The following is a 16,516-nucleotide window of genomic DNA, read 5'->3' as shown; positions in this document are numbered from 1 at the left end:
TGTGTCAGCCCATCTTTTTCCCTGCTGCAGGGAGCAGTTTGCTGAGCTCACTGCTCCCCAGGAGGTGCCAGCAAAGCCTGGTTTAACCCGGGGTGAGACCAGCCCAGGTGGGCAGCAGCTTTGCAAAACCCAATTCCCTGGATTTAGGGGAGCCTTGGGTTTGATCCTGGCTGGTTTGTGGAGGTGGAGAAGCTTCCAAGAGCCTTGGGACATCTGTCAGGGTGGAATAAGCCCTGGGATCTTGATTGCCTCCCCTGGGGTGGTTTAATTGTGTAATTGGTCTGTCTCTGAATGAAACAGCATCTCTGGTACCCCGTGTTGGGCAGCCCCAGCCCTGTGCAGGCAGATCCCACTGCATTCCCCTCCATCCCAGCAGAGTCTCCTGGTGCTCCAGACTCACCCAGGGGAGGGGGGCTCTTCCTTTGGGCACCATCCTGTGATGATGCATGAAGTCCTGGGATATCCTGAGTTGGAAGGGATCCACAAGAGTCATCCAGGGCAGCTCCTGGCCCTGCACAGACACCCCAACAACCCCACCCTGTGCCTCAGGGAATTGTGCAGCACCTTCTCCTGGGGCAGTGGATGTGCCCTGGAGTGGGAATGCAGCAGAGCCGTGTGGGAAAGCTCAGGTTTGGTCCATCAAGGGCTGGTTTGATACAGACCTGTGACCGTGTTCACAGGGGTCTGAGGATGAGGGAAGAGACGAGGATCTGACTCCATGTTTCAGAAGGCTTGATTTATTATTTTATGATATATATTATATTAAAACTCTACTAAAAGAATAGAAGAAAGGATTTCATCAGAAGGCTGGCTAAGAATAGAAAAAGAAGGAATGATAACAATGCTTCTGTCTCAGACAGAGAGTCCAAGTCAGCTGACTCTGATTGGCCATTAATTAGAAACAACCACATGAGACCAATCACAGATGCACCTGTTGCATTCCACAGCAGCAGATAATCAATGTTTACATTTTGTTCCTGAGGCCTCTCAGCTTCTCAGGAGGAAAAATGCTAAGGAAAGGATTTTCCATAAAAGATGTCTGTGACACCAGACCCATTAAAAAAATCCACTGGGACCCTGCTGCAGGGTGGGCTCAGGTCATGGAATCATAGAATCATGGAATGGTTTGCATGGGAAAAGGTCCTCCAACCCCCTGCCATGGCAGGGACACCTCCCACTGTCCCAGGCTGCTCCAGCCCCAATGTCCAGCCTGGCCTTGGGCACTGCCAGGGATCCAGGATGGGCACCCTGTGCCAGGGCCTGCCCACCCTCCCAGGGAACAATTCCCAATTCCCAATATCCCATCCAGCCCTGCCCTCTGGCACTGGGAGCCATTCCCTGTGTCCTGTCCCTCCATCCCTTGTCCCCAGTCCCTCTCCAGCTCTCCTGGAGCCCCTTCAGGCCCTGCCAGGGGCTCTGAGCTCTCCCTGGAGCCTTCTCCTCTCCAGGTGAGCACTCCCAGTGTTCCCTCCCAGGAGGGAGCTGGGTTCTCCTGGCTCTGGGAGCAGCTTTTCCATGGGAAGGGGATCCATGGGCAGCCTGGCCATGTCCTGCCTTCACTGAGCTCTCTGTGTTGCAGCGCTCTCTTCCCGGACGTGGTGAACTGCATGCAGACAGACAACCTGGAGCTGAAGAAGCTGGTCTACCTCTACCTGATGAACTATGCCAAGAGCCAGCCAGACATGGCCATCATGGCTGTGAACACCTTTGTGAAGGTGAGGGGACAGGGCTCTGTGTCATGGGGCCACAGGGGACACCAGGTGCCAGCTCACCACACCAGGCTGCAAATCAGGGAGTGTGGGCAGCTTTCCAAAGCCTCTCCCTTCCTGAGGAGGGGCTCTGCAAGCTCTAGAAAACAGATTGAATTTGTCCAGTAATGCAGAAAGTCAGTTTTTGGCAGCTGTGCCACTCTCCCTGTGAGGGGTGTGGGCAGCTCCCGTGATCGAGTGCTGTCATGTGAATTTATGGGCTGAGAAATCCCTCGTGATTTTCCCGTTGGAGCTGGGGACTGAGGAGTGTGTTAAGAACCAGGATATTGCCAAAGCACTCAGTGAAAAGGCCCGGTGGGCTTTAGAGGGAGTTCAAGCTTTTTAGGGAGGGTAAACCCCTCATAACAATCCCAATATGCATTTCCAGCATCAGGTTGGTTCAGGATCCTGGTGTAAGTGATGAGGACATGGGATTCCTGAATGGATTGAGGAGCTGTGGGAGTGAGGATTGATGGTGTTGGAACTCAGTGGGTGCAGGACAAGAGAGAAACTTCTCTTGGGTGACTTATTCTCAAGAGCAGAACATGAAAACCTCAGGATTTGAACCCAAATCCTCCTGGAGGACCTGAACCCCCCTGGAGATAGCTGAGCCCAGGATATCCTGTGGCATCCACATTCTCTGAAAAAATCTTTTCACCCAGGGTTTTTCTCCTGGAAAGGTGAAAGGCAGTGAGAGAGGCCTCAGAGAAAAGTGAGAACAATTCTTATCTCATTTGCTTCTCCTGTGTTGTGCTGGTGTGGAATGTGTTTGGAGATTGCTAACCCATAAGGGATTGTTCCATTGGATTCTGCTGGGAGTTGTTTTCACTCTTTGGCCAATCAGGGCCAAGCTGTGTCAGACTCTGGAAAGAGTCAGGAGTTTTCATTATTATCTTTTTAGCATTAAGTGTCTTTTCTGTATTCTGTAGCATAGTATACTATTCTTTAATATAATATAGTATCATAAAGTAATAAATTAGTCTTCATGCAGTCAGATGCATCATTCCTTCCTTTGTCAGGGCTCCTTAATTACAATAGTAAATTATTGTAAATTATTGTAAAATTATTACAATAATATCCACCCTCCCCTGTGGGTGTGTGCTCTCTGTTAATGGAGTGACAAAATTATCTTTTGTCTCTTTAATAGGAAAGAGGTCTAGAAATTTCTCTCTGATTAAGTGAAAAGACACCTCATAAGACTTAAGAGACTTTACCTCAAACTTATAGATAATTAGATAAAAGCTAAAAAGTCTTGCTTAGACAATTAACTAGAAAAAGGAGTGAACAAAGAAACTAATAGTTTTTGTAAAGTGTTTTACTAAGAGCAAAAACGTCTGGCACTTAGCTCAGTTTTTCTGTTTGTTCTTTTGCTTTTTATTAAACTTCTTTGTTTCTAACACTGCAACAACAGGAGCCATCCTGCTGATTATTGTGCCTCCAGAAGTAGCTGAGCTATCTTGGGTTATTGGAATAATTACCAATATAGCCAGGTGGGATGTGCCTGAGCTTGTCTGGCCCTTGGTGCCGAACCAAACAGCGGCACTGTGGTGTTTCACCCCACAGACACTTTTAGCTGGTGGGTGTGTGGTGTTTCACCCCACAGACACTTTTGGCTGTGGGTGTGTGGTGTTTCACCCCACAGACACTTTTGGCTGTGGGTGTGTGGTGTTTCACCCCACAGACACTTTGGGCTGGTGGGTGTGTGGTGTTTCACCCCACAGACACTTTTGGCTGGTGGGTGTGTGGTGTTTCACCCCACAGACACTTTTGGCTGGTGGGTGTGTGGTGTTTCACCCCACAGACACTTTTGGCTGTGGGTGTGTGGTGTTTCACCCCACAGACACTTTTGGCTGGCTGGTGTGTGGTGTTTCACCCCACAGACACTTTGGGCTGGTGGGTGTGTGGTGTTTCACCCCACAGACACTTTTGGCTGGCTGGGTGTGTGGTGTTTCACCCCACAGACACTTTGGGCTGGCTGGGTGCTGCACTGGGCCTGTGGGGACAAGGCCAGGCCTGCAGGAGCTCTGGTGGTGCTGGGATGGAGCTTCCCCCCATAACAGGGGCTGCTCCTCAGGTTTCCCTCTGTGGAGAAGCTTTAAGGGGATGGTGAAGGAAAGGAGTCGGTTCTGATGGAGGGTTTGGATGCAGAGCTTTATTCTGGCCCACAGGCCTCTGAATGCAGCACCAGCTCCAGCAGAACTCCCTGAGCCCGTGGTTGCTGCTCCTTTAACCCCAGGGAGAGGGGCAGGGAAGGGGCAGGGAGCCACCAAGCAGGGACAGGAGGGGAGGGACAAAGGGACAAAGGACACCTGGATGGCCCAATGTCCCCCTGGGATAGTGGGCATCTTTTGAATCTGCAAATCACTTCTGGAATGCCAGGATTGATGGACAGTGCTGGGTGGGGAAAGGAGAGGTGACTGACACACCTGGCAGGGAATTATCAGGGAGGGATCCGAGGTTCTGAAATCACACCACAACACTGGGTGTGTTCCAGGCCTCCTAGAGCTCATTATCCCTATCTCAGAGCTCCTCTGCCACCCCTGCAGGACTGTGAGGACCCGAACCCGCTGATCCGGGCGCTGGCCGTGCGCACCATGGGCTGCATCCGCGTGGACAAGATCACCGAGTACCTGTGCGAGCCCCTGCGCAAGTGCCTCAAGGACGAGGACCCCTACGTGCGCAAGACGGCCGCCGTCTGCGTGGCCAAGCTGCACGACATCAACGCCCAGCTGGTGGAGGACCAGGGCTTCCTGGACACCCTCAAGGATCTCATCTCAGACTCCAACCCCATGGTGATTGGGTTTTGCCTTCTCTGCCTCCTCTTTGCCCAAATGGCTGGCGCTGCTCTCCCATGGCGTTCGTGTCCAGCTCCTGTAGCAGCGTGCAGATACAGTGATGAGATCGTGTGCAGGGAGGCCACAGCCGATGGCAGAAGAAGCAAACGAGAAAATTCTTGCCTTTTTTCTCACCTTTCTTGCCTTTTTTCTTGCCTTTTTTAACCTTTTTTCTTGCCTGTTTTTTGCCTTTTTTCTTGCCTTTTTTTACTTTTTTTTCTTGCCTGTTTTTTGCCTTTTTTCTTGCCTTTTTTTACCTTTTTTTTTGCCTTTTTTTACCTTTTTTCTTGCCTTTTTTTACCTTTTTTCTTGCCTTTTTTAACCTTTTTTCTTGCCTTTTTTTACCTTTTTTCTCTCCTTTTTTCCTGCCTTCCTTGCCTTTCTTCCTTGCTTTCTTCTCACACCTTCGTGCCAATCGTCGCCTTTTTTACCTTTTTTCCTGCCTGTTCTTTCGCCATTTTTTTTGCCTTTTTGTCCTTTTTTCCTCTCCTTTTTCCTGCGTTGTGCCTAGCTCCTGTGCATGCGTGCCATTACATTGTCTTGCCCGTGACACTAATCATTCTTGCCTTTTTTCTCACCTTTCTTGCCTTTTTTCTTGCCTTTTTTTACCTTTTTTCTTGCCTGTTTTTTGCCTTTTTTCTTGCCTTTTTTTACCTTTTTTCTTGCCTTTTTTTACCTTTTTTCTTGCCTTTTTTTACCTTTTTTCTTTCCTTTTTTCCTACCTTCCTTGCCTTTCTTCCTTGCCTTTCTTCCTTGCCTTTCTTCCTTGCCTTTCTTCCTTGCCTTTTTTCTTCCCTCCTTTCTTGCCTCCTTTCTTGCTTTTCGTCTTGCCTTTTTTTTTTAAAAAAACTCCTAAATTTTTTAAAAATCTCTTCACTGTTTAGCATGAGAGTCCATTTTATTTCCCCCACCCCATGCCAGGGGAGGGGGGACAGGAGGAAGAGGCCCAGGAGCCCAAGCAGAGCCCCAGAGAGCAGCCCCAGGGCTGGGGGGTTCATCAGGTGTCCCATGGGAGGAGTCTTAGGATCAGATTACAGGAAAACTCCACAAACTCCTTTCCTCCCAGATTGTCTTTTTGGTGTTAACAAACCACTTTTGGGGAGTTTTTGCTTCTCAGGGCTGCAGGCTGTGTTCCCTGCCCCATAACCCCGTGTCCTGGACAGAGGGTTTCTCCCATCCCGTGGCTCTGTGTTATTCCTCTGTTCCCAGTGGGAAGGAGGCTGCCTCAGGTGGCTCACAATAGAGATAAGCTGCTGCTTGCTTCTGATACCACAGAACCAGTGGCTTTTGCCTCTGGTTTTCCTGGCAGCTGTGCTTTGGCTTCCCTCCCTTTCCCTGGGCCTGGGGAAATTTAAAACCACCTTTCCCCAGGGTTTCTCTTCCCACAGCCTTTCCTGCTTTTCCAGTCTTACCTTGGGTGTAGTGTTGAGGCCAGGGGCTGTGTGGAAAGCTCTGGGGCTCCTCAGAGCTGCCTGGGGAAGGGAAGTGGGCAGGAAGCCAAGGCTGGCTCCGTGGAACACGTGGGAGCCGTTGGAGATGCGGCGTGGGCGGTGGGAGCGTGTGGTGGGGATGGCTCATCCATCCCCCTCAGATCTGCTGTGAGCAGGGAGAAGCTGGAGCCCAGATGTAGGTGGGATGTGAGGGGTTGTGGTGAGGAGGCAGCTCGTCCCCTCACACCACATTTGGTGTCACCAATCCGTGTGCTGTCCCCTTGGCAGGTGGTGGCCAACGCGGTGGCGGCGCTGTCGGAAATCGCGGAGTCCCATCCCAGCAGCAACCTCCTGGACCTCAACCCCCAGTCCATCAACAAGCTGCTCACAGCCCTCAACGAGTGCACTGAGTGGGGCCAGATCTTCATCCTGGACTGCCTGGCAAACTACATGCCCAAGGATGACCGGGAAGCACAGAGGTGAGGGGACAGGCAGGGCTTGGCACTGCCCCTTCTCCTCTGAGGAGAGTCTTCATCCTCCTGACCCTGCTGCAGGAGGTGGGACAGCAGGCATCTGCTGCACCTGTGCCTTGGGCATGGCCATCTGGAGCCTGCCCTGGTCCTGTAGTGAGCCCTGGCACTGGGATTGTGCTCCTTGAGCTGCTTAAAATGTGGCACCGGGGAGCCCCGAAACGGGGTCACTGCCAGAGGGTTCTGCAGGGCCTGGGGAATAACCTTCACTGGGGCACTCAGGAGCCAGCTCAGCCTCTTTGGGAAGGTCCCAAGTGGCACTCAGCTTTCCTGCAAGTCCTTCCTCCATGCTGGCAGGAGTTTTTCAGCAGGAGGAAGGGCTGGGATCATTTCCTCTCCCTCCTCCTCGCCCCGGCAGCATCTGCGAGCGGGTGACACCGCGGCTGTCCCACGCCAACTCTGCCGTGGTGCTGTCGGCTGTCAAGGTGCTGATGAAGTTCATGGAGATGCTGTCCAAGGACCTGGATTATTATGGCACTCTCCTGAAGAAGCTGGCCCCACCACTGGTCACTCTGCTGTCTGCAGAGCCCGAGCTGCAGTACGTGGCCCTCCGCAACATCAACCTCATCGTGCAGAAGAGGTGGGTGTGCAGGTGTCCCCTCTCAGCCACAGGAGCTTCAATCCCTCTGTCTGCAGCAGTGTCACACACATCCTGTCGGGTGATTTCTTCTCTGTTACTTAAAATCCACGGAGAGTTATGGAATTGTGGAATGGTTTGGTTGGGAGGGATCTTAAAGCTCATCTCATCCCGTCCCCTGCCATGGACACCCTCCTCTAGAGCATGTTGCTCCAAGGCCTGTCCAGCCTGGCCCTGAGTCAGTCAAGTGAGGGAATGAACAGGGAGCTAAGCTGGGCTCTTCAGTTTAATGTATCCTTTAATTTAATTTATTCTTTATTTGGGGCAGCAAAGGATGGCAAAGCCAAAAGCTGTGAGACTTTGGAGTAGTCCCTCCGTGTCTAGGGAGGGATTTTTGTGCTGCCAGCTGCTTTCTCCACAGTTGTCCTCTTTGAACAAGTGCTCAGAGTCCTTTTGTCCCTTTGCTGATCTAAAATCCTGGAGGTGGCTGAGGCCCCACACGTGTGCCTGGAGCAGGAGTGGCAGCTGGAGAGCCCCAGCCCAGTCAGATGATTTGTTCTCCTCCCAGTCAGCGCCGTGGTCGTCTCTTAAAAATAGCAGCAATTTCTGGGAGAAGTGGAAAGCAATTAGTGTCCCTGGGAGTGGGAATGTGGAAGGCAGCTTGGAGCTGGATCTGGCCTAGCTCTTTCCCAGCTTAGAGAGAGGGTGAGCTGGTGAGAAAGGTCCAGCCTAGCCCTGGGGTCTGGATTTGTGTCCCTGCTCCCACTAAAATGTGCCTCCAGCCTTGGCAGGACAAACGTCCCCCGTTGCCTCACGTCTGGCCCGTGTTTGTGACAAGGTTGTGCTCTGTCCCCTGTGTGCCAGCAAAGGGGAGCCAGGGGACAGAATCCTGGGGGATAACCACAGTGACTTGGATTCCTTGGCATTGAATAGGCCCCCAAAACCTTGGGACTGGGGTGGGAATGAGTGCCTGTCCCCCCTAACGCTGCCTCTCGTTGCCCCAGGCCCGAGATCCTGAAGCACGAGATGAAGGTGTTCTTTGTCAAGTACAACGACCCCATCTACGTCAAACTGGAGAAACTGGACATCATGATCCGCCTGGCCTCCCAGGCCAACATAGCCCAGGTCAGGAGTGGGGCTGGGACACCCAGGGCCACCCCAGGGCCAGCCCAGTGCCACCCCAGCTCTGCTGGGAGCAGCTGTGCCACCCTGGAGCTCGTGCTGGGTCACTGCCCTGCCCTCCTGGTGGCTGTGCCTGCTGCCAGGCTGTCACTGTGCTGTGCCCCTCTCTCCTGGTGGCTCTGCCAGGCTGTCACTGTGCTGTGTCCCTCTCTCCTGGTGGCTGTGCCAGGCTGTCACTGTGCTGTGCCCCTCTCTCCTGGTGGCTCTGCCAGGCTGTCACTGGTGTGCCCCTCGCTGGTGGGCTTTTGCCAGGACTGGCATGTGCTGTGCCTCGCCTCCTGGTGGTGTGCTACTGACATGGCTGTCCTGTGCTGTGCCCTCCTCCGGCGTGCGCCCCCATGTGCGTCCCCTCAGTCTGCGAGGAGGAATTCCACGAGGTGGGGATTTGTCAGAAGGCGTGAGAGCCACGGCGCTGTGCACAGTGAGGATACCTTGCAACCTGTGGGTGGGCAGGGTGGCACTTTCCAGCACATGGTGGCCGTCTCATCCCAGGAATTTGCAAGTTGGAGCCTTCCCAGGCATGGGGATGAGCCATGGTTGTTCCACAGGGATCATTGGGGTGCCAGGAGGGTCTTCCATCCCCTTATCCTTTGCAACTGGAGCTGCTTTAGGATCCCTGCCTAGAACAGGGCCAGGAATGCAGTGGGTGATACCAGGGACTTGTTGGGGATCAGAGTGGGACTGGGAGGGAGCTGATCCCTCCCTGAGGGGCTGGGAGGGAATTGATCCCTTCCTGAGGGGCTGGGAGGGAACTGATCCCTTCCTGAAGGGGTGGGAGGGAACTGATCCCTTCCTGAGGGGCTGGGAGGGAACTGATCCCTTCCTGAGGGGCTGGGAGGGAGCTGATCCCTTCCTGAGGGGCTGGGAGGGAGCTGATCCCTTCCTGAGGGGCTGGGAGGGAGCTGATCCCTTCCTGAGGGGCTGGGAGGGAATTGATCCCTTCCTGAGGGGCTGGGAGGGAACTGATCCCTTCCTGAGGGGCTGGGAGGGAACTGATCCCTTCGGAGGGGCTGGGGTGAGCTGATCCCTTCCTGAGGGGGGAGTGGGATGGGAACCATCCCTTCCTGAGGGGCTGGGAGGGAATCCATCCCTTCCTGAGGGGCTGGGAGGGAATCCATCCCTTCCTGAGGGGCTGCTCAGAGGCTTTGCTTCCCTGTGGGGATAATTTTCCAAAGGGGATTGTTAAAAACCTCCCTGGAAAGGTGGCTCTGCATGGCTGGAACCCTTCCCATGGGGAGAGAGGAGCCTGTGGGGATGTGCAGAGAGGATGAGGAGGAGGCACACCAGGATGTGAAGGGCAGACCACACTCAGTGTCCCCCGTTGTGCTGTGGGCTGGATTTGGGCGGGGATAGGAGGCAGTGGCAGGTTTGGGGTGGGAGGGGGGCTGTCCCTGTGTGACCCAGTCCCTCTGGCAGCAATCTGCAGAGCGCTGTGTGAGCACCCTGCTGGACCTCATCCAGACCAAGGTGAACTACGTGGTGCAGGAGGCCATCGTGGTCATCAAGGACATCTTCCGCAAGTACCCCAACAAGTGCGTGGGGCTCCCTGGGCTGTGCCTTCCCCGGGGTGCTCCTGCTCCTACCTGAGCTCTTCCCTCCCCTCTGTGCTTGGGGGGCCACAGACTTGGTGGGATGAAGCCCCCAGAGCCTCCCCACAGCACAGGTGGCTTTGGGTTTGTTTTGTCCCCAGCCCCAGGATGGTGGCAGTGCCAGATGCAGGCGCTGAAATGGAGAGGAGCTGCCAGGGATGTGCAGGTCCCTTGTGTCAGCAGAAACTGTCCCTGGCTCTCAGTCCAGCTCCTGGTGCTGGAACAAGGGCAGCAGGAGGAGAGGAGAGGGGAGGGAATGTTCCAGCTGAGCCAGGATGAATAGGCAACTCTATAATCAGGAAGCTGGGCACTAATAGTGGTAATAAATACTAATGAACTGAATTGGTAACGAGCAGGGCTCTGCAGGAGTAGCCCTTGGCTCCTCATTCAGGAGCAGGGAATGTGCTGTGGGATCAGTGAGGGCACTGCCCATGGGGTGAGGGGCCAGCCCCAGGCAGGTGGGACGTGGTTTGGAGTTTGGGTGGATCAGGATTTGTGTCTCCTGCTCTGGCTGAGCTTGTCCTGCTCTCCTCCCCTCGGGAAGGTACGAGAGCGTGATTGCCACGCTCTGTGAGAACCTGGACTCCCTGGACGAGCCCGAGGCCAGGGCTGCCATGATCTGGATCGTGGGCGAATACGCCGAGCGCATCGACAACGCCGACGAGCTGCTGGAGAGCTTCCTGGAGGGCTTCCATGATGAGAGCACCCAGGTGTGCCAGGGACCTCGGGGTGGCACTGGGACAGAGCTCCCAGATGGATCAGGGCACAGTTTGCTCTGAAGGGATTGTTTGTGCAGGTGCTTGGGGCAGGTTTGGGTTAGGATGTGGAGTAACCTGGCCGAGTGGAAGGTGTTCCTGCCCATGGCAAGAGGGGGAATGAGTTGGGATTTGAGGTCCCTTGCAGCCCAAGCTGTTCTGTGGTTCTGTGAGAGGCCACCATGGTGTTGTCCCAAGTGCCTTCCCTGCTCCATGGTTGGGAGGCACCAGGCAGGGGCCTGGTAATGCCACTGTGCCAGCACAGATCCCTGTGGAGCTGGAAAAGGAGCAGAGGGAGCAGTGCCTGCCCTGTCTCCCAGGGCAACTGAGGCCAGTGGGTTTGCCTGTGGAGTTCTGGAGGGTTTCCAACTCTGGAAAACTCTGCAAAACACCCTGTAACCAAGTGACAGTGAACAGGGCAAAGTCTACAAATGCTGAGTAGCAAAGGCAGAGATCCAGGCTCCCTGGGAGGCTGGGAGGGGAATTCCTGCTGCTTATCCATGTGGAAGTGAAAGGATGCTCTGGCCTGTGCCCTGTGGGGCCATGTAAGCTGCTGCCAAGATCCTGCCCCATGGTGTTGGGGTCAGCCTGAGTCTGAGGGTGAGGAAATGGGCTGGTGAGGTGCCCTGGTGTGTCACTGCCACTGACATGGTCACTGTGCCTGTGGTCCCTTGAAAGGCAGGTTGGGGTTAGGTCCTGGGGCAAATCCGTGTGTTCCTGCACAAACAGTGTGACCTGTCTGTCTGTCTGTCCCCCACAGGTCCAGCTGCAGCTGCTGACAGCCATCGTGAAGCTGTTCCTGAAGAAGCCCACGGAGACACAGGAGTTGGTGCAGCAGGTGCTGAGCTTGGCCACACAGGTGGGTGACACCTGGGACAGCTTCCCAGGGCTTCCCATCCCCTGGGAATGTGGCAGCAGGCAGGGAATTGGAGCTTAGTTCAGAATGGTTTGGGTTGGGAGGAACATTAAGGATCCCCTTGTGCCAGCCTGCAGGGACACATTCCAGTGTCCCAGATTGCCCCATCCAGCCTGGCCTTGGGCACTGCCAGGGATCCAGGATGGGCACCCTGTGCCAGGGCCTGCCCACCCTGCCAGGGAACAATTCCCAATTCCCAATATCCCATCCATCCCTGCCCTCTGGATGGGCAGGGTCTCCCTCCCCTACCCACACCCTTTAAACACCACCAAACCACCCAAACTCAACACCAGTTTTCCCAAACCCATAACTCCCCCCAACCATTTCAACAACCCCGATAACTCCACCTCTCAACCAATCAATCACTCACCAAAAAAATCCCACAAAAATTCCTCAGACACTCATTAACCCAACTCAGAGCCACAGGGAGCCATTCCTGTGTCCTGTCCCTCCATCCCTTGTCCTAAAACCCTCTGGGAACGGTGACATTGGGAAGCCTGGGTGGTGTGGGCACTGCCACGGCTCAGGAGGCACCTTTGGCCTCTGGGATCCCTCCCGGCAAGGCTTAGGTGGGGAAAGCAGCTCTGAGTAGCTCTGTAGTAGCTGCAGTTGCTTTGTATAGCTGTGGTTGCTCGAGCAGCTCCATAGCAGCTGCAGTTGCTCTGAGTATCTCTGTGGTAGCTGCAGCTGCTCCAAACAGCTCTGTTGTAGCTGCACTTGCTCCGAGCAGCTCTGTAGTAGCTGCAGTTGCTCTGAGTAGTGCCATAGTAGCTGCAGTTCCTCTGAGTAGCTGCAGTTGCTCCGAGCAGCTCTGTAGTAGCTGCAGTTGCTCCGAGTAGCTCCGTAGTAGCTGCAGTTGCTCTGAGTAGCTGCACTTGCTCCGAGCAGCTCTGTAGTAGCTGCAACTGCTTTGAGTAGCTCTGTAGTAGCCACAGTTGCTCTGATCAGCTGTGTAGCAGCTGCAGTTGTTTTGAGTAGCTCTGTAGTAGCTGCTGCTGCCCCGAGCAGCTCTGTAGTAGCCATAGGTGCTCTGAGTATTTCCATGGTAGCTGCATTTGCTCCAAGTATCTCTGTAGTAGCTTCAGCTGCTCCGAGTAGCTCCATAGTAGCTGCAGTTGCTCCATAGTAGCTGCAGTTGCTCCGAGCAGCTCTGTAGTAGCTGCAGTTGCTCTGAGCAGCTCTGTAGTAGCTGCAGTTGCTCCGAGCAGCTCTGTAGTGGCTACAGTTGCTCTGAGCAGCTCCATAGCAGCTGCAGCTGCTCCAAGCAGCTCTGTAGTAGCCACAGTTGCTCCGAGCAGCTCTGTAGCAGCTGCACTTGCTCCAAGCAGCTCTGTAGTAGCTGCAGTTGCTCCAAGCAGCTCTGTAGTAGCTGCACTTGCTCCGAGTAGCTTCTTAGCAGCTGCAGTTGCTCTGAGTAGTTCCATAACAGCTGCAGCTGCTCTGAGTATCTCTGTAGTAGCTGCAGCTGCTCCGAGTATCCCTGTAGCAGCTGCAGCTCCCCATGGCTTCCCAAAGGACTCGGACAACCCCGACCTGCGGGACCGCGGGTACATCTACTGGCGCCTGCTCTCCACGGACCCGGTGGCCGCCAAGGAGGTGGTGCTGGCCGAGAAGCCGCTCATCTCGGAGGAGACGGATCTGATCGAGCCCACGCTGCTGGACGAGCTCATCTGCTACATCGGCACCCTGGCCTCGGTGTACCACAAACCGCCCAGCGCCTTCGTGGAGGGCAGCAGGGGCGTCGTGCACAAGAGCCTGCCCCCGCGCAGCGACTCGTGAGTGCTCCTGTCCCCGCCCCGGGCTGTGGGTTATTGCAAATAATTAACAATGTAGCTGGGCAGGGTGTGCCTGAGCTTGTCTGGCCCTGCTGCCGAACCAAAGAGTGGCACTGTGGTGTTTCACCCCACAGACACTTTTGCCTGGCTGGGTGTGTGGATTTCCACCCCACAGACACTTTTGGCTGGCTGGGTGTGTGGATTTCCACCCCACAGACACTTTGGGCTGGCTGGGTGCTGCACTGGGCCCGTGGACACAAGTCCAGGCCTGCAGGAGCTCTGGTGGTGCTGGGATGGAGCTTTCCCCCATACCAGGGGCTGCTCCTCAGGTTTCCCTCTGTGGAGAAGCTTTAAGGGGATGGTGAAGGAAAGGAGTCGGTTCTGATGGAGGGTTTGGATCCAGAGCTTTATTCTGGCCCACAGGCCTCTGAATGCAGCACCAGCTCCAACAGAACTCCCTGAGCCCGTGGTTGCTGCTCCTTTAACCCCAGGGAGAGGGGCAGGGAAGGGGCAGGGAGCCACCAAGCAGGGACAGGAGGGGAGGGACAAAGGGACAAAGGACACCTGGATGGCCCAATGTCCCCCTGGGATAGAGGGCATCCTTTGGATCTGACAATCACTGGAAGCCCTTCTGGAATGCCAGGACTGACAGACAGTGCTGGGAGCGGTCAGGGTGTGGAAAGGAGGCAGGGATTGGAATACCTGGCAGGGAATTATCAGGGAGGAACCTGGGGAATCTGAGGCAAACCATGACAGCACACCACAACAGTGGATGGAGGGGTTGGATGTGGGGCTGCTGTGGGGCCACTGAGCTCAGAGCTCAGCCCCCATCCCCAAGGGAGGAGCAGGGCTGTGTGGGTTCAGCCCTGGCCTTAAAAAGCTGAAGGAGTGATCCTAGTGGAGGTGACCTCCACTGGGATTGTAGAGATTCCCAGTGAGCTCTGTGGGAATGTGTCGGGAGGCAGGATGACATGGGGTGGGGTCTGGCTTGCCATTGAAGTGTTGGGAGCCAGGATGGGATGGAGGGTTCACCTGGGCCAGCCCCTGTCTGCAGTTCTGGAGCTGCTCACCCTCTCCCTTCATTCCCTCCAGGGGTGAGAGTCCTGAGAGCCCGGACACAGCCCCGTCAGGAGGGCCAACAGGAGATCAGCCCTCTGTCATCCCCACCCAGGGGGACCTGCTGGGGGACCTGCTCAACCTGGACCTGGGTCCCCCCGTGAGCGGGCCCCCCATGGCCACCTCCGCCGTGCAGATGGGCGCCGTGGACCTCCTTGGGGGAGGCCTGGACAGGCTGGTACGTCCAGAGCTCCCTGCTCCTTCCCTGGGTCCCTCCTTGGGGGAGGCCTGGACAGGCTGGTACGTCCAGAGCTCCCTGCTCCTTCCCTGGGTCCCTCCTTGGGTGGCCTGACAGGCTGGTACGTCCAGAGCTCCTGCCCTTCCTGGTCCCTCCTCGGGAGGCCTGGACAGGCTGGTACGTCCAGAGCTCCCTGCTCCTTCCCTGGGTGCTGCCTATCCCCTGGGCATCCTGCTGGCCTTGGTGCTGCCTCTGCTCTGCCACAGCACAGACTTGTCAGCCCGGGGACATCTGGGCTGGTCCTTTGCTGCAGAGGGCACTGAACCCCCATTTGTGCTGCCATTATCCAGTGGCACTTCCCTGTGCCTTTTCCCTCCGTTGGTGTGGATGTTCCCTCTCTATGTGCTGTGCTGCAGGAGTGGCTGCTCTTGGGGGTCCCTCTCTGACCCCCAAACTGCTGCAGGGCTGGGCCAGGATGTGTCCCCTCCCGGCCTGTGGGGTGTCCCCTGTGCCAGCAGATCCAGAGGTGACAGTGTGTCCTCCTGGGAATGCAGGCCAAGCAGGGGTTTGGCCTCGGGGTGAGGCAGGATGGAAAGCTCTCCCTGCCCTGTGGGTGCTGGAGATGGGCCAGGCTCCCTGAAGGAGCAGAGTTTGGAGTTTGCTCCATGACTCATGAAATGCAGCCCATCTGTCCCAATGGGAGGCAGCGTTGCTGCCTTTCCTGTTTTGTAACCCTGCAAGTGCTGCCCTGGCACCTTGTGGCTCCCAGGGATTGCTGATGGGCTGGCACTGAGGCTGGGAATGAGCTCTGGCTCTGTCCCCAGGACATGGACAGACAGACAGATGTGTCAGGACTAACCTCTGTCCTCTCCTCCCTTTCTCTTCTCTCTCTTTTTGTCTCTTCTCTCCTGGCTTCTCTCTGCATGTGGCTGGCTCTTCTCTCCACCTTGCCTGCTTCTGCTTGGAGATGGGGGACGAGTCTGAAGGGGTATGGATCCTGGATCACCCTGTGCCCACCCCGTGCCCACCCTGGCTGCCCCTGCTCCCCCAGCCCAGGGACACCTCGCTTCCCTCTGGGGACACCCATGGCCCTCAGTGCTCCTGGTCTGGCACCACTGGAGCACCCCAACTCCTGCCCCACACTGCTGCCTCCAGGGAGTGCCCAGAGGGGACATTTTGGGGACCCCTGTGCCCTCAGCCCTGCCCCTGCTGATGGCCCTCTCTTCTCTTGCAGCTGCGCAGCGATGTGGGAGGCAGCCCTGCTGTGAGTGTGCCCTCACACCCAACCCCTCTCATTCTCTGCATCCTCCTCCTCTTCCTCTCCTTCCTCCTCCCGTCCCCCTCCCCCTGGTGCCCCCTGTAACCCCTCCCTTGTCCCCACAGATGGGTGGCAGCAGTGGCAGCTTCACAGCAGCTCCCAGCACCACAGCACCCACAAACATGGGGGCACCCCTCGGCAGCGGCCTGGGCGACCTCTTCGACCTCACGGGTGGCGTGGGGACCCTCTCAGGATCCTACGTGGCCCCCAAAACGGTGAGTGGGGCAGGGTTAAGGGGGCACAGGGTGGGCACAGGGTGATCCAGGATCGCCCTGGAGGAGCTGGGGCAGCAGCAGAGGCTCTGCTGTGGGTGACACCCCGAGGGTTTGTTGTCTCCTTGGCCCAGGTGTGGCTCCCTGCCATGAAAGCCAAGGGGCTGGAGATCTCTGGCACCTTCAGCCGCCAGGTGGGCTCCATCTCCATGGACCTGGTGCTGACCAACAAAGCCCTGCAGGTCATGTCTGACTTTGCCATCCAGTTCAACCGCAACAGGTGAGTCCCACCCGGGCTGGCTCACCTGGGATCCCTGGAGACCCTGCCCAGAGCAGGAAAGGGTGTGAGGAAGGAG

The 16,516-nt window shown here is 56.0% G+C and overlaps 1 protein-coding gene across 1 annotated transcript in view; it reads left to right on the top strand.

Annotated features, from left to right (window-relative positions):
• Positions 1-16,516, top strand: part of AP1B1 (adaptor related protein complex 1 subunit beta 1) — a 29,570-nt gene that overhangs the window by 9,457 nt on the left and 3,597 nt on the right. Inside the window, exons 5-18 of the mRNA XM_064727237.1 lie at positions 1,580-1,715; positions 4,295-4,540; positions 6,301-6,491; positions 6,901-7,122; positions 8,124-8,244; positions 9,655-9,833; positions 10,435-10,600; positions 11,406-11,504; positions 13,077-13,336; positions 14,429-14,630; positions 15,598-15,618; positions 15,865-15,894; positions 16,014-16,163; positions 16,295-16,440. Coding sequence (XP_064583307.1) covers positions 1,580-1,715; positions 4,295-4,540; positions 6,301-6,491; positions 6,901-7,122; positions 8,124-8,244; positions 9,655-9,833; positions 10,435-10,600; positions 11,406-11,504; positions 13,077-13,336; positions 14,429-14,630; positions 15,598-15,618; positions 15,865-15,894; positions 16,014-16,163; positions 16,295-16,440 — 2,169 coding nt within the window. The remainder of the gene's footprint in view (positions 1-1,579; positions 1,716-4,294; positions 4,541-6,300; positions 6,492-6,900; positions 7,123-8,123; positions 8,245-9,654; positions 9,834-10,434; positions 10,601-11,405; positions 11,505-13,076; positions 13,337-14,428; positions 14,631-15,597; positions 15,619-15,864; positions 15,895-16,013; positions 16,164-16,294; positions 16,441-16,516) is intronic.

The sequence above is a fragment of the Zonotrichia leucophrys genome, chromosome 15, assembly GCF_028769735.1.
Source record: "Zonotrichia leucophrys gambelii isolate GWCS_2022_RI chromosome 15, RI_Zleu_2.0, whole genome shotgun sequence".
NCBI lineage: Eukaryota > Metazoa > Chordata > Aves > Passeriformes > Passerellidae > Zonotrichia > Zonotrichia leucophrys.
Note: the sequence above shows the minus strand (reverse complement) of the source record. Positions and strands in the feature narration are given on the sequence as shown.